At 50.0% G+C, this 21,779-nt stretch overlaps 1 protein-coding gene across 2 annotated transcripts; it reads left to right on the forward strand.

The window, feature by feature from the left end:
• The first annotated feature begins 210 nt into the window (after nucleotides 1–210).
• MVP (major vault protein) lies at nucleotides 211–20,375 on the forward strand. 2 transcript variants are annotated; one of them, XM_039884543.1, is made up of 15 exons: nucleotides 211–354; nucleotides 6,422–6,554; nucleotides 6,750–6,945; nucleotides 11,220–11,343; nucleotides 11,444–11,575; nucleotides 12,473–12,567; nucleotides 12,865–13,101; nucleotides 14,495–14,776; nucleotides 15,630–15,874; nucleotides 15,952–16,149; nucleotides 17,140–17,526; nucleotides 18,304–18,420; nucleotides 18,596–18,722; nucleotides 19,244–19,432; nucleotides 20,105–20,375. In XM_039884543.1, the coding sequence occupies exons 2-15, from the start codon at nucleotides 6,430–6,432 to the stop codon at nucleotides 20,321–20,323; spliced, it is 2,673 nt and encodes an 890-aa protein (XP_039740477.1). In that variant the 5' UTR covers nucleotides 211–354; nucleotides 6,422–6,429; the 3' UTR covers nucleotides 20,324–20,375. The 2 variants fall into 2 exon arrangements, with proteins under 2 accessions (XP_039740477.1, XP_039740476.1); XM_039884542.1 differs by having other exon boundaries at nucleotides 274–386.
• The last annotated feature ends 1,404 nt before the right edge of the window (nucleotides 20,376–21,779 follow it).

The raw sequence follows: 21,779 nt of genomic DNA on the forward strand, positions 1-21,779 counted from the left end.
CAGTTGTGGAAAGGAAGAATTGTCTTCACCCAGACTGGGAAATTAAAGCCTCATAGAGCAGAGGTGAACTCAATCAGCACCTGCCTTAGGCCCTCTGACCTTTCCCAGTCTTTTTCCAGTGAGGCCAACTGGCTCTGTCTGAGGCAGGAATTCTTGAGCGCTAAATGAGCTGCAGTTCCTTCAGCTGCAGTGAAAGCCGCCCAGAGGAGAAAACGAGATCCAGCTGCACGGGGCCCTTTAAATGCTCAAGCTCCACCCCCCAAGCCTGCCCTCCCTGCCGGGAAGTGATGCCTTGGGCTGGGTGCGGGAGTTTCCCCCATCTGAGGAGTCTTGCAGTCAGCCACACTTCTGGATGTGAGTACTTCTTACTGGCCCCAAAGCCCCGAGTAAGTGGTGGGACTTTGTTTTCCTCAAGGTTCTTTCTAACCCTGTCCTGCCTTCTAGGGCCTTCTGAGGCAGGCAAGACCTCTCTGAAGCAAAGAGGGGAGAAGGTGGATGGAGGCTTGGCCTTGGGAGGTTTTGCTTTCCTTGTTGGAGTTTCTCTGTCTTTTGAAGGGTAACTCAATCTGTCACCTTGCCAATACCCCTCAGGCCTCTCCAACTTCAACCTCCCACATCAGATGTAAGAACAGGAAACTTAAGGGATCCATTCAGACTCCTTCCTAGACTTAGGTTGGGTCCTACTGTACTCATCCCCTTCCTTGAGGCCTTGAGCTCTGGCCTGTCCCCCTTGAGCTCTTAGAATATGATTTGACCCCACTGAGATTTAACAACTCTGTCAAACATTGAGAGTTTTATACTGCCCCACTCAGTGCTGTGCCAACTGTGGGCCTTGCAGATCATTTGAGAAGTCATGCACAGTGATCTTAAGGCAGGCTTGATTTCCAGAAGGTGTGGAGTTTGATGAGCAAGGGTTTTTTCTCTCTCTTTAAGGGGGAAGTGGAAAACAGGAAGTTCATGTGGGTCCACTAGTCTGAAATTCTGGATCTCTGATCTTGGGGGTGAAGCATGGAGGGGTGGGGGATGGTAGTTGAAGCAGATGTCCCTGGGGTTCTCCTAATCCCTGCCTGGGTGAACCCCTGGGTTATGGGGGAAAGGCCGGCTGTCAGGGATGCCAGTTGACTCCCTGGAAACTCCTGCCTGTCTCTGCCCTTGACACACAGGTTACCCAGCCTGCCTTCAGGTAGTGCTTTCTGGGCAGAGCAGCTCTCCAAAGCCCTGAGCAGGTGGGGCACCCACCTTGATTGGGTGGCTCAAGGACAGCCTAAGGGCTTCCTGGTAACTCATGCCTTCTTGTTGACTGCTATTCTCTCAAGTTGCAGAAAATGCTCACCTTTGAACTACCATTGGTTCTATCTCCTGGAAAGTAACCAGCCCCACCCAAATCCTAGGTTTAGAATCTCACGGACATTTGTGCCTGAGAAGCCAGCTGCCTCCTGGTTTGGGAGCTCTTCAGTCTAGGTACCTGGGGCGGAATTCTGGCTTCGGCCTTTGATCATGTGATCCTGAACAAGTTCGTTAATTTCTAGGTTCTTAGGAGGCTTAAATGAGTTAATTAATGGTACTTAACACAATGCCTGGCACAGATTAAGTTCTGCATAAGTGGGAGCTGTTATTGGGGCACTTGCGGAAGATACGAGTTCCAGAGTCTCCTGGAAACCTGGGCCCAGTGGGTCTGGGGTGAGGCCTCGGAGCACTCCCAGCTGAATCCTATAACTAGATGAGTTTAGAAAACATTGATCTGGATCAGGGGTTCTAAAGCCCAGTTCCTGGGTCACTTCTAATCTAGGCAGCCCTCATCTTCAATGATTGACATTAATTGGCAGCATCCGGGAGGTCAGATGGAGGTAGGATAAGAAGCATCCTGAGCTGGCAGAGCTGCTCCTCCTCCTACGAAGTATCTCATTTGGGCTGGAGCTCAGATGAGATTTTCTTAGGAAGAAAAGTTCCTAAAATTTTGCTGCTAAAAAGTGATTTACGTTAGACAAATCCTCAGGAATTTCTACTGTAGTCCCCTAAAGCAGGAAATAATTTTCCTAAACAGGGAAGCTGTCTAGAGAAAACAGCCTCTCTACAATGCCTGAGTAATGTGACCCTTGTGTTCTCCAAAGACTAGAATGTTTGAAATCAGTGAAAGAAAACTATGCAGATGAGTGCCTGTTGCCTGTTTATGCTGAACTCGACATCCAGTTTCTTAACCTAAGTTTGATAGAGCTGATTGTGGCAAGGCTGAGTCACTGACCTCAACTCCAGCTTCAGGCCTGCCTGGACCAATAGCCCAGGACTTGAGACAAGGGGGCTTGTGTTGGCTAGGGGACGACTTGGCCCTGGTAGTGAACAGGCTGAGGGAGAATAAAATTCCTTGCCCTTGAGCAGCAGTTTGTAATCTGAGCTCATCTTTGTTCCTCCTCCTAGACATACTCCGTTCTCTAAACCCTCTAAAATTCTCTAATGTCTAGTCTCTAAACCCAGGAAATAGTCACTTTCATTCTCACTACACAATCTGGGAGAGTATAGCTCAGAGACTAGCAAGTGGCCTAAAATCATGCCAGCAGTGACAGAACTCATCTCGCTATATATTTGAGTCAGCGGGAGAGCTTTTAAATATAGCAATGCTTAGATCCCATCCCAGGCCATTTAAATTAGAATCCCCAGAGATGGGTAGTTTTGAAAGATTTGCAGGTGATTCTAATGTACAGTAATGGTTGAGACTGGCTGCTTTAGACCAGAGCTCTTCATACTTTAATGTGTACCCAAATCACTGGGGTTTAGTTAAGATACCAACTGATTTCAGCAGCTCGAGTGGGGCCCAAGATTCTGTGTTATGCACAGCTTCCCAGTGAGGCCTATACTCCTGCTCACTGCAGACCAATACAGTGTGGCTGGTCACTTGGGCACATGCTGTTTAAAATTCACTGTGTTAGTCACTTAACTCTGAAGATACACGTAGTGACTTGTGACTCATTAAATTTTGCTGTAGCATAAGTTTACTTTCGAGCCAACATACAGGTGAAGAGCTGCCTTGTAACTAGATAATGAACCCAGCTTCTTACAGGATATTTTGTTCTCTGCTCATGTACCTATTATCCCCTCCATTTTGTGTTGGTGGGGGGAGAGTGCTGTGTACCAGGGAGCTGCTGGTCTCTGAGACTTGGGGTGAAAATGGACTGGTTCTTACAGGAGCCTCATGACACTTGAGGGACATGTGATCAGGCATGTCTGGGTATGTGCCCCAAGAGCAGACTATGGAGCAGATCTCAGAAGCAGGCACTGAAAAGAGGTCTGGTGGATCTGGGGAGCTGGGGCCAAACCCAAGTCTGAGCAAGACCTTCTCAAGGTCAGCACAATCCTGAACCATTGACTTTTGAGGGCCTTGATACATTGGAAATAAAATGCTCTAACTGTACATGTCATCTGGTAAACTACAAAAATCTAAATCTGAAACTTGCCACAAACATACTGCCTTAGATGGTTTCCCCAGATCTCCTGAGAGGCCCTATATTGAAACTCACTTTTCTAGTTGGTGAGAGTGAAAATGTAAAGCCTGTTTTTGGCAGGTGGTCCAGGTGGAAAATACAGCTTTAGAGCATGGTGGATGGGAGGTCAGGTTTATAAGACAGGATCCTAGTCCTGAAACAAGGGTAGTTGGCAAGGGCTTGGCCTTAGAACAAGGCAGGAGCCCAGCTTGATCAGCTATAAGTGTGACTCTCAGCTGAGTCACTGAGCTGGGCGAGGCTCTCAGCCTGGGCCCAGCTGGGATGACAGATGGTGGAGAGGCCTCGGCCATAAGGGGTGGGGATCATCCAACAAGGAGCCATTGGAGGCTCTTAGAGCCTGCTTCCCAGCCTTGTGTGGCCTTCTAGAGATCAAATCTTCCCTGTGGGGCCTCACAGAGCCCTGTTCACACCTCCGCCTACAACCCTAGCTCTTCCTCTTCTCCCATCTGGCTTTCTGGCCAGGCTTCCACCCTGCAGAGAATCTGGCAAAGGAACAGCTGAAAAAGACTTCATCTGGCTACCATATACCCCTTCTCTGCTATGCTTCTAGCCCCACAGCTGGGGAGACACAAGGCTTGCCACCTTCCTGACCAGTAAACAAATGAAGGTTGAGGCTGAGATTCCAGGTGGGATATGGAGCCTCTGGTGCTAGGTCACATGCCCTAAATGGACAGGGGAGCTGAGTCTCGGGCCATTCCTTGCCCTGGCAGTAAGACACAGTGCTTCTGAGGAACCAGGCTCTGTTCTAAGTTCCTTATGATTAACTTAGTCCTCATAACTTGGGTAGATGCTCTATCCTGTTTATTGGTTAGGAAACAGGTATAGGGAGGGCAAGGGACTTGCTAAGATCACCCATCCAGTAAGGGTTGGAACCAGGATCCAGGCAGTCCTACGTCAGGGAGCAGCTTTGGGGAGTACAAGCACAGCTGGTCAGGATATGGCAGTAAAGAGGAAGAAAAGAGACAGTCCAGATAAGAGTGAGAAGAGGAACAGAAGCAGAAAGCCAGTCATTTTCAAGTACTACCTAAAATCAACAGAGGAGGGAGCCCTGGTTTTACAAAAGCCACTCCTACAAGTTAAGGGAAATTCATATAAGGAACAACAGAAAAGTATCGAGGTCAAATTCCATACAAAGTTGCAATATAAAAGAATGAGCAGAATAACATCCTTCTGCTGTGGAAAGTGTACCACGAAAACATCAAAATTGTAACCTCTTCCAAAATGAGGTAAGACATTAAGGAAACAAGACATTAAGAGCAAAAAAGCAGCAGATCTGAATTGTAAGGAAGCCCAGATAGTGTCCGAATCTGTGCCCCTAACCACTGCAGGGCGCTGCCACCGGAGGGACTGGACTAAGCATCCTATCGGGACTCTCCTAACTTGCTGTGTGGCTTTGAATGACTCATCCCTTTCTGAGACTCGGCTGCTTAGAGCTACACTTTTTAATATGGGATCAACCAGCCACACTTGGCTATTAAAATTTTAAATTAAGTTCCTCAGTTACACTAAGCCATATTTTCAAGTATTCACTAGCCACATGTGGCCTGTCCAAAGACAGCACAGACTTGGAACATTTCCATCATCATAGAAAGTCCTATTGAGTGCTACTGAGGTAGCGGGTCCTAAACAGCAGCCCAGTGTTAGACAACAGGGAGCGGTGGAGACTGGTGAGCAGGAAGGCTCGGGTCCCATCTGGAGGGCACAGCTCCTGCTTGGTTCTAGCCAGTTTTGCTATGTGAGAATGTAGGGCCCACTTCCTGAATCTTTAAGAAAAGCAGGAACTTGGAGTTGGTGAAAATTTCCTGTTTCTAAACCCCCAAATTGAAGTTTTATAGTTTATGTAGATCAAGTAAAACTGTTGGGCCTCTCCTTGATTCTGTAATGTCACGTCTCCTGCCTGTTTTTCCAGTGCCAATTCTCCTTCCTCCTTCCCATTTTTAACTCAGGTTGGAAGTTGGATGAATGATGGAGTAGGTGAGGTGCCACCCCTTTCTGGTAACTTCAGAAATGTTTCACCAAGGTCTGAGGACAAGGCTTCGAGTGGCTTAGTAAACTTGATGCCCTTTGTGTGGCTCAGGCACATGCTTTCCAAAGTCCAAGGCACACGGGAGACACAGATGGGGTTTAGGTAGGTGTAACATTCCTGAACAGGCCAAGTCCTAGATTCAAAAGCAGATAGGATGGGGTGGGTGCAATACAGGGCTCATTTACCCCCTTTTATCCACCCCCACCCTTGACAGCATGGAGCCAAGAGTGGCAACAGAGGAGAGGAAAGAAATAGAATAATTTGTGCTGTTTCTAATTCAGCTGATTCTACAGGAGCAACAGTTCTGTCAGGGATCCCTTCCTTGAGAGGTGCTCACGTCTGAACAGTTCATCCCAGGACTACTTAAAGCACAGGGGTCGGGGGGCCACAGACAAAGATCATGCAGATATTCTTGGGCTATGAGCTAATGTTTGAATACTTCAGGCTGCCTGCTCCAGGAGGAGCCATTGCTCCCCACTGTACTGGAGAAGGCCATAGCACCTCCAGATTGATCTGTCCTCTCAGCTTCTACACCATGGGGGTTGGAGATTGGGAAAGTGTTGATCTAAAGCTCCTTCCAGTGCTGCAGGCAGCTCCAGGAGGTAAAAACTGATGGAAATGAGAGAAAGGAACAGCCCAGAGACCTGGGCTTCTATGGTTAACTGTCGGGCAGTTCTTGGCGGAGATAGGCCTGGATGGGCTGTGCTGCCTGGATGGGAAGAAGAAAGGAAGAGGTGGGCGTGAGAATGGTGAAAGGTGAAACAATCTGAATTGGAGGGGGAAGGATTCATTCCACCATTCCCAGCCACTTTTCTGGCTCATGCCTGCCTGATCCCAGACCCCCTGTGTTCATCTTTACCTTCTCCCCACCTGTCACTATATGCTGCCCTGGGCTCAGAAGTTACTATGGCAACCGAAGAGTCCATCATCCGAATCCCTCCATACCACTACATCCATGTGCTAGACCAGAACAGCAATGTGTCCCGTGTGGAGGTTGGGCCAAATACCTACATCCGGCAGGACAATGAGAGGTTGGTGTCGGGGCTGGGCTATGGGGGACCTGGGGCTCGGGAGGGCCTGTTAATCTGGCTGGCACAATTGTCTATTTCTCCCTTGGATTGGCCCTCACTTGGGTGACAGGGACCTTTCTCTCCCTTTCACTGTCTCCTTTGAGAGTGGAAGTGGGGATCCCGTGGGTTCTCACACCATTTCTCACCCTCCAACAGGGTCCTGTTTGCCCCTGTGCACATGGTGACTGTCCCCCCACGCCACTACTGCACTGTGGCCAACCCAGTGTCTCGGGATGCCCAGGGCTCAGTGCTGCTCGATGTCACAGGGCAAGTACGGCTCCGCCACGCTGACCTAGAGATCCGGCTGGCCCAGGACCCCTTCCCCCTGTACCCAGGGGAGGTACTGGAAAAGGTATCTGTCTTGCCTCCCCTATACCACACTCTACCTGTTGTGCCACCTTGTCCTAGGGCTCCACACTACCTTCTGGGGGGAAAAAAATGGGGCCATGGGAGGGGGTGGGGCAACATTTCCTGGTTTTTGCCAGAGACAGAATTGACTCATTGCCCCTCCACTCACATTCCCCAAATTCCCTCTTCCTCCTCACATGCTCATAACAGACTGGCCCCTCCTTTGCAAGCTGTCTGCCCATCTCACCATGTAATCAGCCAGGCTCTACAACCTGTTGGAAGCTCCTGGCCAGTCTGGCACTGAATGACTTGTGCCAAGAGTAAGCATTTTATTAACTCAAACAGTGCCAGATTCTGCTGGGCAGTGACAGCAATGGTGGGCAAGATGAGACCTGGGCTCAGATGCCTGTGATTTTTCCATGGGAAGGCACTGGAGACCTGCACTTGCAGCCATGTCCTTGTTCTTGTCACACTCAGGTCCTAGGCCTGTGCAAGTGAGCATTCCAGCTTTGTTTCCGTAACTGTTCTTTTGTCTTCACCTCCTTGCACTTCTATACTGTGTCACTCTGGGTTCTCTGCTAAGCAGTGCTTGATCCTGGAGGCATAACAGCGTGACCCAGGAACCTTGAGAATTCCTGTCCAGTAGATGCAGCCACTTTGCAGAAGTGTGTGTGTAGAGATAGAAAGTGATGAAGAATGATTAGAATGTTACCCCTTGAGGAATCTGAGTGAACTGTGTAGGGGTGTTCTTTGCATTAGAATAACTTTTATTTAAGTCTGGAACTGTCAAAAGTTAAAAGTCACCCATATCCAGGGCCTACCTCAGACCAACTAAATCCCCCTCTAGGTGGGGAGCGGTGGGGGGTTGTTGGGTACTAGTATTTAAAAACTTCCTAGGGTGAAGAGAAAGTTTTCCTCATTCCTGCCTCTGTAACCTCTGCTTGCCAGCCCACAGCAGCTCATTCACTCAAACCCCACGTGCTCCAAGCCAGGAGGGCTGGCTTCTCCATCCTCAGATCCCAATGCCACTTTCTCACCAGAGAGTCAGCATTTGCCTCTGTCTGTACCACTTCCTTTCCTGTCTATAAAGAGGGTGGCACCTGGCTTGGACCTCCCTTCCCCCACCTTCCTGTCCTCCTAGGAGCCTCATTTAATATCCTTGCAATGACCCTGTAACAGCTTGGCCTTCGTGACCTCCACTCTGATATTGCCCCTCTGTTCCACTTCAGACCTGCTCAGCGCCATGTCCAGTCTGGCCATGGTCATTCTCCCAACTATTCCACCTCTAAAATTACTCCAGTCTCCCTTTCCTAGCCTTCCTCCTCCTAGCCATGTCCCCTCAGGCCTTTGACCCCAGATTCTTTTCCTGGCCTCACTTTCCTGTCCCAGCTGAACCTCATTTAACATTTCTTGTGCTGGACGTATGGCATAATCCTGGGTTGGCATTACGTGCACCTGCCCTTTCTGTGTTCATACCCAGGAGGCGTTTCCTAGTTCAGTGTACAGCTCCACCACCACAACAGTATTGTAAATAGGTAATAAGTCAAGTGGTTCATTCCAATCCAGGCCCTGCTCATCAATTCTCTCCTTCCCAAACAGCTTTCTCTCTGTATGCTTTTAAATATTTATCATTCTCCACTCTCTTCCTATTTTCCACCCTCTTTTAAACAACTCGGTCACCTACTTAGAAGTTGAGGCCATCTGGCAGAATCCGGATCTGTGTCCCCTTCCCTTTGTGCCTACTCTGATCTCCTTTCTACCTGTTGGAGCCTCCAGGAGGTTCCCCTCCATCAGATGGACCCAGAAAGACTCATCTTCTGTCTCTTGAGATCTTGTTCCTCACCTAGAGCTTCTCATGTCTTTTATTTCTCCACTGCTAATATCTTTCTCTTGGCCAATCAACATGCTCTGCCTCTTCCATCCTATTCTGGCCTTAAAGGCTTACTTGTGTAAGCTTTTCATTCTAAAGAATGAATTCGTGAGGCTGTAAAGTCCTCCCTGACTTCCACCACCAATATCTGCTCTCTGTTCCCCAGAGTTATCTACTACCGTCCATTCAAGGTATACACGTCCAGATATGTCTATGCATTCACATTAGTTTGTATCAAAAAAAAAAGTACTGATTATAACCTATTTGCATAAGAGCTATCACATTGTCATTTGCCAGTGTCTTTTGAGTGAACATCTGCATCTTGGTACATAAGTCATATCTTGTTTAATTGTATGTAATTCTATATGATGGATAGAAGTTTAGCCATTTCCCTACTGGGTATCATTTAGGATGTTTTCAATTTATAAAGAAAAACAGTGCTGCAATAAATATCCTTATCCGTGTGACCTTATGCATGCTAGCTTTTTTTTTTTTTTTTTTAACAGTAGAAACATAAGAATTGCTAGCTAGGTCCCAGGATATGCATGCTAAATTTGTGCTTTTATGCCCCTTGAATCTAATTCCTAGCTATTTACAGCTTTATATTTCCTGCTTATTCTTTGATGACAACTTACGCTTGATGTTCTCTGCTCTATACCCTCACAAACCCCTTCATCTGGCCCCTGACCCCACCTCACTTTGACAAAGACCCAAGACATACAAACTGCAGGCCCACTGGACATTGTTCTGTGTCTCGCAGTTCCTCTCAACCTCATCCATTGTTGATCTCTCTTATTAAAACATGTCTTTATGTTTTCGACTGTTGATATCATTTTTCCATTTTCTTAGTTGTCTCCCCTCCTCCCTGCCCTCTCACCCTTCAGTTTCTGTCCCGAACCACCTCTGTGCCCTCTCATGCTCTTGTGGCCTTGACTACTTTGACTACTTTGACGAAGACACCCACCCCTGTACCTTAGCTGGGAGGCCCCTAACTGCCTTTAGGAAGCCTTCTCCTGGATGTCCTACAGCCACCTCATACTGGACATCCAAACTAACACTTCCTCTGACCCCCAGATCTATTCTCCCATATTTCCAATCTTACTTGATGACACTACTGGGGACCCAGACACCCAAGCTGGAAGTCTGCCTGAAAAGACTTGATGGGTAAACTGGAACAAAACAAAGGTGGTGGCCAGGAGACCAGTTGGGAAGATATTGCCGTCATCTAGACGAGAGATGTTGGCGGCTTAGGTGAGGGCAATGGCAGGGATAGGTAAAGGTAGATTGGAATTGTGATGGAACAGGTAGGAAGTAGTGATAGAGTAGATGTGGGAGGTGAAAAAACACACTGGATTACATGCTCTTTCCATAATGCTTACCTTCTCCTCCTCCTCTCACACCCTTATATCAAAAGGCAGCTCACTCTTTGATTCCCAATTCAAACACCACTTTCTGAGGGCCTTCCCTAACTTTTCCTTCATCTGAACTTCTGCATCCTCCCTCCCCTGACACTGTCCACAGTCTGCTTGGAGAGAATAGTCTGTTTTATCATAAACCTGCTAGAACTTAAACTCCATGGCACTTCACAACCAGCCGAGTGCCATGCACATGTAGTGTGTACAGAGAAGGGCTTGCGTGGGCAGTAAACCTCCAGCCCTGCCTCTCTCCAATCCAGTGTGTGATCAGTGAGTAGAACAGTTATTTGACCTTCTCTGCCTCAGGGCCTTGGAGTAAGGAGCAATAGGTAGGCTACACTAAAGACTAAAGCTCAAGCCTGATTCTGTTCCTTACTAGTTGTATGACCTTGGTTGTGTCCCTCAGCCTCTATGAGCCTCTCTTTCCTTGCTTTCCTGCCTCCCTCACATCAAAGATCAAGTGAAGTCCTATTTATAGAAACACCTCTACAGACTTCTAAAAGGTTTGGCTACCTGTTGCCAGGTCCCCCTTCCTGATGGCAGGAGATGAGATGACTGGAATATAATGGCTGTATTGTGACCACGAGGAAACCTTGAAAAAAAGTCATCTTCTTAAAATGTGCCTGTTCTAGCAGTTTGCGCCTTCCCACCTCTTTTTGCTTCCTAGAGGGCCCCAGTGTACACTAGGACTTGAGATATTCATTCAGCTTCCCAAATATTTCTCCCACATCTGTCATCAAGCCCTCTACCCAGTTTTCTGCGTAAACTTCTGAGCACTTCATGCAGAGGAATGTGTGTCCTCTCGGCTCATCCTCTTGCTCTGTCAGCCCTGTCTTCAGACAAGATGGCTTTGGGACTACCCCTAACCTATACATTCCACTCTGGGTCTTATTTTGGGACATATGTAAAAATTGATGCCGTGGGCTCTGACCTCCAAGGCATCAAGTTTGACTCTTGGAGAGAGAGCACTCAATGTCCCTTCTTCCCTATTAGGACATCACCCCACTTCAAGTCGTTCTGCCCAACACTGCTCTTCATCTTAAGGCATTGCTGGATTTTGAGAATGACAGTGGAGACAAGGTAGTCGCAGGAGATGAGTGGCTATTTGAAGGACCAGGTAAGTTCTTTCCACTGGGCCGGCATCAGGGTCAGAGGTTTCCTGCCTTCCCATCATAGCCCTGATATTTTCTGACGTTCACATTATTTTCCCTTCCAAGGCACGTATATCCCCCAGAAGGAGGTGGAAGTTGTAGAGATCATTCAGGCCACGATCATCAGGCAGAACCAGGCTCTGCGCCTGAGGGCTCGTAAGGAGTGCCAGGACCGGGACAACAAGGAGAGGGTGACAGGTGGGGTTTCAGAGGGGCCCTGAGGGCAGTGGGAAGGCCATGCTTCCCCGGGGAGTTGGGGAGAGTAGGGGAGGAGTTGTTGGGGGGAAGGTCAGGGAAAGCCCTTACAAGTGGCTGCAGCCTGGGAGGAAGTGCTTCCCGAGAATCTCATAAGCTACTCCCCCACCCACCTTCACGTGGTGCTTTTCTGGGCCTAATCCTGTGATCATGATCATGTTGACATGTCTTTTCCCTCTTCCTACCCTTTACCGTGAGCTGGGGGCAGAGACCATGTCTGTTTCTAAATCAGCAAAGCAGGTGTTCACATGCAGTTGGCAATTATATTTAACAAATGTGACGTATTAAACAGTGTTTACTGTGAAGTGTTTACTGTGTGCCAAGTGTGGTTCAGAATGCTTTACGAATAACTTATTTAGTCCTCAAACAAGCCAGAGTCACTACTATTCCCATTTTCAGTGTAACAAAGCTGAAGCACAGAAATTAGGTTATTTGTCTGAGTTTACGGCCAGAAAGGGCAAGGCTGGAACTAGTACCCAAGCATTCTTGCTTCTCTAATAATCTAAAAGACATCTATGACTCTAATAATGGCAGTCTGCATTTTATGAGAAGGAAAAAAGTTGGTCTTCGGAGCATAGAGAAGTCATAGCAGGTATTGGCATAGCAACAACTTGAACACTTAGAAGAGTTTTTGTATTCTCCTCAGCGGGGTTAGTTTTGATCTAGCCTCAAAGATAGGAATAACTACAAGGACTCCTGTCAGGCCCTTGAGCTTGGGGTAGTGACACCTCCTCACCTACAAAAGTCCTGCAGGTGTCCTCTTGTCTAGGCTTCGGGAAGGAGCAGCTGGGGAGCAGGCTTGGGTGACCTTTGACTCCTACCTCTCTGCCCTTGGCCCAGGAGAAGAATGGCTGGTCCGCTCTGTGGGTGCATATCTCCCGGCGGTGTTTGAAGAGGTTCTGGATTTGGTGGATGCTGTGATCCTTACAGAAAAGGTTTGTGTTGTGGAGGATGTGGGTTAAGAGACCATGGGGAAAAGAATGCTAAGAGTGGCGGAGGTGGTGGCAGATACATGAGCGTAAAAGAGAAGCACTATTTCTAGGGCCACTAAAAGAAAAAGTTGGAGGTCAGATAACCTGAAGAGTATCCTGAGTCATCAGGGTTAAAAAGTCGTCCTGGGTTAATGGAAACTGTCACTGAGAGCTGAGCATTTGGTGGCCAGTGGGGTTCCCAGGTCCCCTGAGGATGTTGGAGGTGGGTTTACTCAAACACGCCAATGTCTTGCTCTGCAGACAGCCCTGCACCTCCGGGCTCGGCAGAACTTCCAAGACCTGAGGGGAGTGGTGCACCGTACTGGGGAGGAGTGGCTGGTGACGGTGCAGGACACGGAGGCCCATGTGCCAGATGTCTATGAGGAGGTGCTGGGGGTCGTGCCCATCACCACCTTGGGCCCCCGTAACTACTGTGTTATCCTCGACCCAGTTGGACCGGATGGCAAGAACCAACTGGGACAAAAGCGTGTGGTCAAGGTAAGTGCCTCCACCTCCCCTGGAGGGTGAGTGCCCTTGAATGGCATGAGGCCCTCGGACCTCTCTCCCTTCTCTCCTGCCACCCCAGGTATGTGTTCTGGAAATGCCGACCTTGGCACAGCTTCCCCTGCGCCTTCGCACACTAGGTGCTGGCTCTGAGACGCTGACCCATCAATCTCCCGGGCAGCCCCTGACCTCAGGTCACTCGCTTGAGGCCTCTTCTGGGAGCTCCTCCTCTCTGGCCCTGCCCTGTGTTGCAGGCCTGGAGACACTCTCATATTTCTGCTTATTTTTCATTATGCATAAAGTAAATCTCTTGATTTACCCTTCTCCCCATCCCTACCTCATCCCCTCTCTGAACTATCCATGGGACTAGGAGGGGTCTGCAAACTTTTACTATAAAGGGCCAGACCGTCAATGTTTTGGGCTTTGTGAGCGTATGCTGTCACGCTGTGAGAGCAGCTTAGGCAGCTGGTGACCGAACGAGTGCCACTGTGTTCCTGTAATGTTTTATTTGTAGAAACAGGCATGAAAAACCGGAACACCCAAATATCAATCAGTTGATGAATGAATAAAAATTGTGGTGAATCCATACAATGGAATATCATTCAGCTTTAAAAAATTGAACGTGAACCAAAGTTCATGTACTGACAATTGGCATGTACCAATACATGCTACAACATGGATAAATTTAATCATGCCAAGCAAAAGAAGCCAGACATGAAATGCCCCATGTTGTATGATTCTGTTTATGTGATATGTCCTGAATAGATAAATCCATAGAAACAGAAAATAGATTAGTGGTTTGTGGGGGGTAGGGGTGGACAGTACAGGGTTTCTTTTCAGAGTGATGAAAATGTTCTGGGATTCAATAGTGGTCACGGTGGGATAACTCTATGGGTATACTAAAACAACTGAATTATATACTTTAAATGGATAAGTTTTATGGCATGCGGATTATATCTCAAATATATATGTTATATGTATAATACACACACACACACACATTTTTTAAAAGGCAGCAAGCCAGATTTGGCCCAAAGACCAGGATTTGCCGATGCCCAGACTAAACTATCACAAGAAAACAAAACATGGGAGAAATTAAGAGTAACAATAGGTTAGTTCTTAACTATTGAGCTTGTGAGGATCCAGGTGCTAACAGTTCACAGGATCTTTTAAGAGTAGGTTTGACCAGATGAGATCTGTAGGCATTTGTAGAGAGCCCCATGGTCCAGACAGCACTTCACTGTATTACAATGTGGGGATAGGAAGGGTGCTTTTTGGGTTCCTGTCCTCGATACAAGCCCATGGCCACATGGAGCTAGGGGAGGTGCGGTCAGAGGCACTGCAACCCTGAGTGGGAACTGCTCCTAACCACATGTCTCCCCACTAGGGAGAGAAGTCTTTTTTCCTGCAGCCAGGAGAGAGGCTGGAACGAGGCATCCAGGACGTATATGTGCTGTCAGAGCAGCAAGGGCTTTTGCTAAGGGCCCTGCAGCCCTTGGAGGAGGGGGAAGACGAGGAGAGAGTCTCACACCAGGCCGGTGATCACTGGCTCATCCGTGGACCCCTGGAGTATGTGCCGTCTGCCAAGGTGGAGGTGGTAGAAGAGCGTCAGGCCATCCCCCTGAACGAGAATGAGGGCATCTACGTGCAGGATGTCAAGACCGGAAAGGTAACAGCTGAGGGATAGGCACCGTCACTGCCATGTGGCCATGGTAGTGGCTTGCTCTGGGTGAGATGGAGAAAGGAACGTGGTGGAGGCAGGGAGGGGACTTCAGCATTGACAGTAGCAGCCAAGGCAGCCGGCTGGTAGGTATGAAGGCATTCTGTGGAGTATTTGCCTTCCCTTTGTCTTAATATCTAACTTCAAATTCTAGAAAACCCCCCAAGGGAGACGGTGAGCCAGGTTTTAGGATGGGGACTCCATTTCCACTGCAGATCTGGCCCCTGGCATAAAGGTCTGACTGGGGTATGGCATAGGAACAGTAAGGACTGACCTCCTCCCCCATGCCCTTATCCTGGTGGAATCCTTCCTCTTTGCCCCCTCACCTGAAACCTTGACCTTGGTTTGACTTATGACCACATCTCTGACCTCTTTCTCTAAGAATACAACCTAGAAGTATAGCTCAGAATCCAGGCAGTGTTAGTGTATACTGCCTATTTCCTAGGGTTGCATCTGTCCCTTGGACACCCTCTGAGGTGTCCCATGAAGGAAAATTCCAGAAGAAATATCAAGCACTTACTATATGCCAAATTCTCAGCACTAGACGTGTGAGATGTCATTCATTCCTCAACCCTATGAGGTATCCTGTACTGGGTCCATTTTGCAGATGAGGAACTGAAGCACAGAGACAAAGTGGCTTGCCCAAGATGACAGAGCCAGCAGATGGAGAACTTTAATGCATCCTCATTCTAGAGACCTTGTTTAACCAGGATGCTCCGCTACCCCCGACCAGTTCTGCTTCAGGACTGCTGGGTGAGTTTTACCATCCTGGTAACATTTCTCCTTACTCGTCTCTCTTCAGGTGCGTGCTGTGATTGGAAACACCTACATGCTGACGCAGGATGAGGTCCTGTGGGAGAAAGAGCTGCCTCCTGGGGTAGAGGAGCTACTGAACAAGGGGCAAGACCCTCTGGCGGACAGGGGTGAGAAGGCGGTGAGCAAGACCCTTCAGCCCTCTCTTCCCCGGAACAAGACCCGTGTAGTCAGCTACCGCGTCCCTCACAACGCTGCCGTGCAGGTGTATGACTACAGAGAGAAGAGAGCTCGGTGAGGAGCTTCCCCCGGAGGAGGGGCTGGCAGCGAGAGAGGCTCTCCAGGTGTCTGACTCCTGGCTCCCTCTGCAGCGTGGTGTTTGGGCCCGAGCTGGTGTCGCTGGGTCCTGAAGAACAGTTCACGGTGTTGTCCCTCTCGGCCGGGCGGCCCAAGCGTCCCCATGCCCGCCGGGCACTCTGCCTGCTGCTCGGTCCTGACTTCTTCACAGACGTCATCACCATCGAAACCGCAGATCATGCCAGGCTGCAGCTACAGCTTGCCTACAATTGGTAAGGGGTGGGGAGGAGGTGGTGAGGCTGCTGCTGGGGCAACCCCTGGAGGACCCTGAGAATGCAAGAGGCCTCCTTGGAGTGCTGGGCTCAGAATGCGGGTGGGATGCCTGACTCTGTGCCGTGGTCAAGAAGGACACCCAGGGGTTCCTGCAAATCCAGTCTGATGCCCCAGGGAAGATGTAGGCTCATCTCCTGGGAGCAGGATTTGGGGGACACAATAAGATACTCCCCAGCTAAACACCCAGCGTGTGTTCAGCCAAACATATAACTGCAAGGTTATAAAAAGCTTGATGAGACACACCTGGTGCGAGGGCTGGAAGTGGGCAAGAGCACAAGCTCTGGGGCCACCTCCCTGAGTCTGCACCCAGCCCTGCTGTTTGCTACCTGTGGCAGGTGACTTGGCACTTTCCCCATCTGTAAATGATGATGACCATGGCCATCAATTTTATAGGCCATCTAAAGAATGCAGTGAAAATCAGAACAAGGCCCTGTACATAGCTAGAGCTCGAACGCCAGCAACTAGAATTAGGGAAGATAAGTCACATCCACAAGCAGTACTCGACAATTTCCAACTTCCTCACCTCTTGGCTGAGTGGCTAGGACCATGACAGAGGCAGATGGGGCACTGACATCTTTGGGGCACTACAGCATGACAACTAAGAGCATAGACCCTGTTGCCGTAGTTCCTGGTCTCAATTTTCTGGCTTGCCACTTACTGTATGACTCACTTAACCTCTCTGGACATCTGTTTCCTCATCTGTAAAACAGGGACAGTGCTGCTCCCTACCTCGTAGGGTGGCTGAGAGAATGAGATGAGAGCACGTGTAAGTTTCTTAGGACCTCGCCTGGCACATGGGGACACTAATCCGTATTTTCTATCATGAGAGACCCTGCTGCGCCACGGAGTGTGGCTGTGGGAGTCCTGTTTGAAGATGAGTCGTTTCCTGGAGGAAAACGCTTCCCTGTTCTGGGCCTCTTTGCTCACAGGCATTTTGAGCTGCGCGACCGGAAGGACCCCCAAGAGGCGGCTAAGCTCTTTTCGGTGCCCGACTTCGTGGGTGATGCCTGCAAGGCCATTGCATCCCGGGTACGGGGGGCCGTGGCCTCCGTCACCTTCGATGACTTCCATAAGAACTCAGCCCGCATCATTCGCACTGCCGTCTTTGGCTTTGAGACCCTGGAAGCCAAGGGGCCCAGTGGTGAGGCCCTGCCCCAGGCCCGGGACCGGGCCATCTTCCCCCAAAACGGACTGGTGGTTAGCAGCGTAGATGTGCAGTCAGTAGAGCCTGTGGACCAGAGGACCCGGGACGCCCTGCAGCGCAGCGTCCAGCTGGCCATTGAGATCACCACCAACTCCCAAGAGGCAGCTGCCAGGTGAGTGAGGGCAGCTGCCCACAGTGCTCACTGAGGGCTAGACATCTCCAGGTTCCCCATCTCCAGCCCACTGCTGGGCCCTGGGTAACGTGGCATCCCCTGACGGTCAGTCTGCTGTTATTCTTACCCAGCAGATAGCCTACTCGAAGTGGGACTATGTGACTAGATGCCATCCTGCTCCTGTGGCTTCTCACCTTGCTCTTGCTAGAACCTAACTCATTACCGTGGTCTTCTAGGCACTCTGGGGTCCAGCCCTGCCTCCTACATCTCACCTTCCAGCCTCCTCCTCAGGCTCACATGCTCCAGGTCCACCAGCTGCTTTCTGCTTCTCAAATTCACAGTTGGGTTCCCACCTTAAACCTTTCTGCACTGTCTGCTCCCTCTACCCAGGGTATTGTGCCCCTGGATGCTTTAGGGCAGGCTTCTCTGGCCTCAGCCCAAAGGTCACCTCCTTGGAGATCCCTTTTCTTTCTACCCCAACTGAAGCAGCACCCTCTTTGCCAAGTCATTATCGGGTCTCCCCTTTTCAGGGAACTTGATATGGTTTGAAATCATCTTCATTGACTTGTTTTTCCCCACTGGAAAGTACGTTTTGTGAAAGCAGGGGCCTCAGTCATGACCAGGTTCCCCTGAGCCTAGAATCGTTCCAGGCTTGCAGCACACACACCATTGTTCTGTTTGCATAATAAGTGCCTCCCATGGGCCGGGGCACCTCTGTCCTGGGCACCCCAGCTCTGGCGCCACACCAGCATCTTCCCTGTCCCCTTTCCCATCCAGGCATGAGGCTCAGAGACTAGAACAAGAAGCCCGTGGCCGCCTTGAGAGGCAGAAGATCTTGGACCAATCAGAAGCTGAGAAAGCTCGCAGAGAACTCTTGGAGCTGGAGGCTCTGAGGTGGGTCAAGAACTAGAGGAAAAGTTGGCCCGTCACCTGCTGAGGGTCTTGGCAAAACAGCTGACTGGAGACAGGGGCGTGTGCGTGTGAAAGCTGCTACAGCATAAGTTAAGGCCAGAGAAAGGCAGGGCGGGGCTCTCTCCTGGGTTTCTCCTGACCCTGCCAATCCCTGCAGCACTGCCGTGGAGAGCACCGGGACCGCCAAGGCGGAGGCCGAGTCCCGCGCAGAGGCAGCACGCATTGAGGGACAAGGCTCTGTGTTGCAGGCTAAGTTGAAGGCAGAGGCCTTGGCCATTGAGACGGTGAGTAGGGGAGGTGCCCATGGAAGGATGTGGCCTTGGGGTCTGCAAGAGGCTCAATCCCTGCAGTCCCTGAAGCTGAGTAGGATGCCAAGTACCCTAACAAACAACCCTATTCAAATATTTTGTGGTTTATAAGGTCATTTCCCTCTATCAATTCACCTAATACCTGCCTGAAAGGTAAAGATGATTATTACACACATCTTACATGTAATACATGCTCAAACACTGGCCAGCTTTGTGCCAGGTATTGCTTGTTTTACATGCATGATCTTATTTAATGCTTGAAACCCCATTAAGGTAGATATCATTCCATTTTACAGATGAGGGAATTGAGGTTTGGTTTAAGGGGCTCCCATGGGTTGCTATTTGAAAGGTGGCACAGCCAAGATTCTCACCTAACTGACTATAAGTTTAAATTCCAGCCCTTCCACCTCAGTTCTCTCCAGCTTGCTGGCTAGGAAGTTTGCTGGATAGTCCCCAGGGGCAACACTATTGACAGAATGCTGGGTTTCCGCTTACAGGAGGCTGAGCTTCAGCGGGTCCAGAAAGTGCGAGAGCTAGAACTGGTCTATGCTCGGGCCCAGCTGGAGCTGGAGGTGAGTAAGGCCCAGCAGCTGGCTGAGGTGGAGGTGAAGAAGTTCAAGCTGATGACGGAGGCGCTGGGCCCCAGCACCATCAGGGACCTTGCCGTGGCAGGGCCAGAGATGCAGGTGAGCGTACAGGGGTATGTGTGTGTGTGTTGGGACCATACTTGGAACCAAGAAGGCAGAGCTGGGGAGGCAAATACATCTAGAGACGCTGGAGACAGAGGGGTGACAGAACTATCCTGTATCCTGTGTCCTGACCTGTATCATTTGAGCATGGTGTCACATAGGGCACTGTACTAGACTCGACGGTGAGCTAGAGCTTCTGAGGACAAAACAAACAGATGGGACATCAGTGTGAGAAGTGCTTTGAAGAAAGACAAGTGGGGTGATACGGTGAGAGGAAGTGACATTTCAAATTAGTTGGTCTAAAGAGGGTCACTCTGAAGAGGGTTTACTTGAGCTCTATGTAGAGTTGACAGGAGCTTTCCAGGAGAGGGTCCAAGTGCAAAGACGCAAAGCGAATGAACCTTGGTGCATTTAAGGAACATAAAGAACTGGCAAGCGAAGGGTCGAATAGTGAGCTGCTAGAGGCAGCTGCAGGTGGGGCCAGATCTTTCAGGCCTTCTAGGCCTCGAGAATGAAACCCTCAGGCTCCCCTTATGCTCTCTGACTAATCCTACGAGGATGATTTGGGTGGCAGCTACAGTGTCAGACCAAAACGGATGGCCCCTGCCCTAGAGAAGTGGCCAAGGAGATGAGGGAAGGGACCATGGTCAAACTTCTTTCTCCCTCCAGGTAAAACTGCTCCAGAGCCTGGGTCTGAAATCAACCCTCATCACTGACGGCTCCACTCCTGTCAACCTCTTCCACACAGCCTTGGGTCTACTGGGGCTAGGGTCTGAGGCCCAGTCCACAGCCAAAAATGCGACCGGGGGCCATGGCCCTGAAAAAGGCTTGCTTCTCCAGTCCTCCACTGTTCCTCAAGTTTTTGGAAGCAGCCGTACTGTGCCTTAGCTTCATGTTGCATCGACAAATAAACCGTAACACTCCTGGGCATTTAAACCCTCTTCTGTTGCCTCAAGTGCATGTCACTGGAGGGTTTAATGTAGGCGATGGGAAGAGAACACCCCTGAAAGCTTGAGATAGTTACTAGAGACTCACATTTGTAAAAGGGAGAGGAAACTGGGGCAAGGAGAAGACTAACCCGAAGTCACGCTGATAGGAATGTGGCCCTAAAGTCTTACTCATCAGCCAGACTGTCCTTTTAGTCAACTTTCCTAGACTCCAGGTGGGGGAGATGATGCCACGGTCTAGAGGGTGGGGCCAGCCCCTCGGGGAGGGCTCCTGCACTAGGAACATCTTACTGCCAGTTCCTCCAGGGGCCCAGCTTGGCCAGGGAGTTCTGGAGTCTAACGCTCTGGCTGCAGGTGCGTCCATCCTGCCTCCCTACCCGCCCCCCGCACTTGCGGGGCTTCCTTTGCTGCCACTGGCTGGTCACACTGCACACTTGGCAGGCCTGTACAAGGCATCTGTGCACTTGTCCCTCTCAGATGGGGACGTCAGATGACTGGGAGGATCCTGCCCAAGGGCAGTAGGAACTGGATTGCTGCCTTAGGCTTCTGGTATGGGTTCAAGAGCATCAAGGGCGGGGTGGCCCCTCCCCACCCTCTGCCAAGAGTAGTGAGGAGCCCTTTCCTGGGGGAAGGATCTGAGTGCCATCCGTCTGGGAACACAAATGGAGGCTGCAAGGTTAACCAGCCCTTTGGCCCAAGTAGAGCTGTGGCTGCCAGGCCTGCCCATCTCTGCTGAGGAGGCAAAATCCCCCAGGGGTGGAGAAAGAAGCTTGGGTTTACTTGCTGTGTGGCTGGAGGGGGCAACTCAGCATCTCTGATCTCTTCCTGTGAAACAGGACGGCAGTTTTCCTATTGAGCAAGGTTGAAGCTATTTTTAGTCTTCTTTGTTTTCTCCCCATTTGTCCCTGAGCCTTGTCCCTTTCCAAGTTGGGCTGCATTTGTGTGGCTGGTGGTTCTACTCAAGTTTGAGCTTGTTGAGGTAGGGGCTATCTGTTTAGCCCACAGCATTTGGTGGTGCTGGCTCAGTGTTCTGGAACAGGCAGGTGAGTCACCCCCTCCACCTCTGTTTCTTCCAAACGCTCTGCCATCTTCCCTTGAGAAGTAGTTAATATAAAGCTCTTCACGTACCTGGCACCTGTAAAGTTAGCAATGTTTATTGCCAAGGGCCTCTTGGGGTGAGCGACAGCAGGCAAGGTCATCCATGGTAGAGATTATCCCTCCCATGGCCATCCTGTGATTCCAGCTGCTTTACCAACAACCATCCCTCCAACTCCAGGCTTCAGTGACAAGCCTGTCCAAGTAATTTACTCCCTTGAGACCTCCCTTAACTCCATCACTTCTCCCTCTGCCCCATGATGCTTAGCGGGAAAGGCCCCATACCACCCTACCCAGCTCTG

This window comes from Pteropus medius, unplaced genomic scaffold (assembly GCF_902729225.1).
Source record: "Pteropus medius unplaced genomic scaffold, Ma_sr-lr_union100, whole genome shotgun sequence".
Taxonomy (NCBI): domain Eukaryota; kingdom Metazoa; phylum Chordata; class Mammalia; order Chiroptera; family Pteropodidae; genus Pteropus; species Pteropus medius.

Excerpts from the sequence above, each read along its gene's own strand:
- MVP (XM_039884543.1), top strand. The coding sequence starts at position 6,430 with ATGGCAACCGAAGAGTCCATCATCCGAATCCCTCCATACCACTACATC. Across the intron at positions 6,946-11,219 it reads CAGGGGAGGTACTGGAAAAG|GACATCACCCCACTTCAAGT; the intron begins GTATCTGTCTTG and ends CTTCCCTATTAG. Across the intron at positions 11,344-11,443 it reads GTGGCTATTTGAAGGACCAG|GCACGTATATCCCCCAGAAG; the intron begins GTAAGTTCTTTC and ends TTCCCTTCCAAG.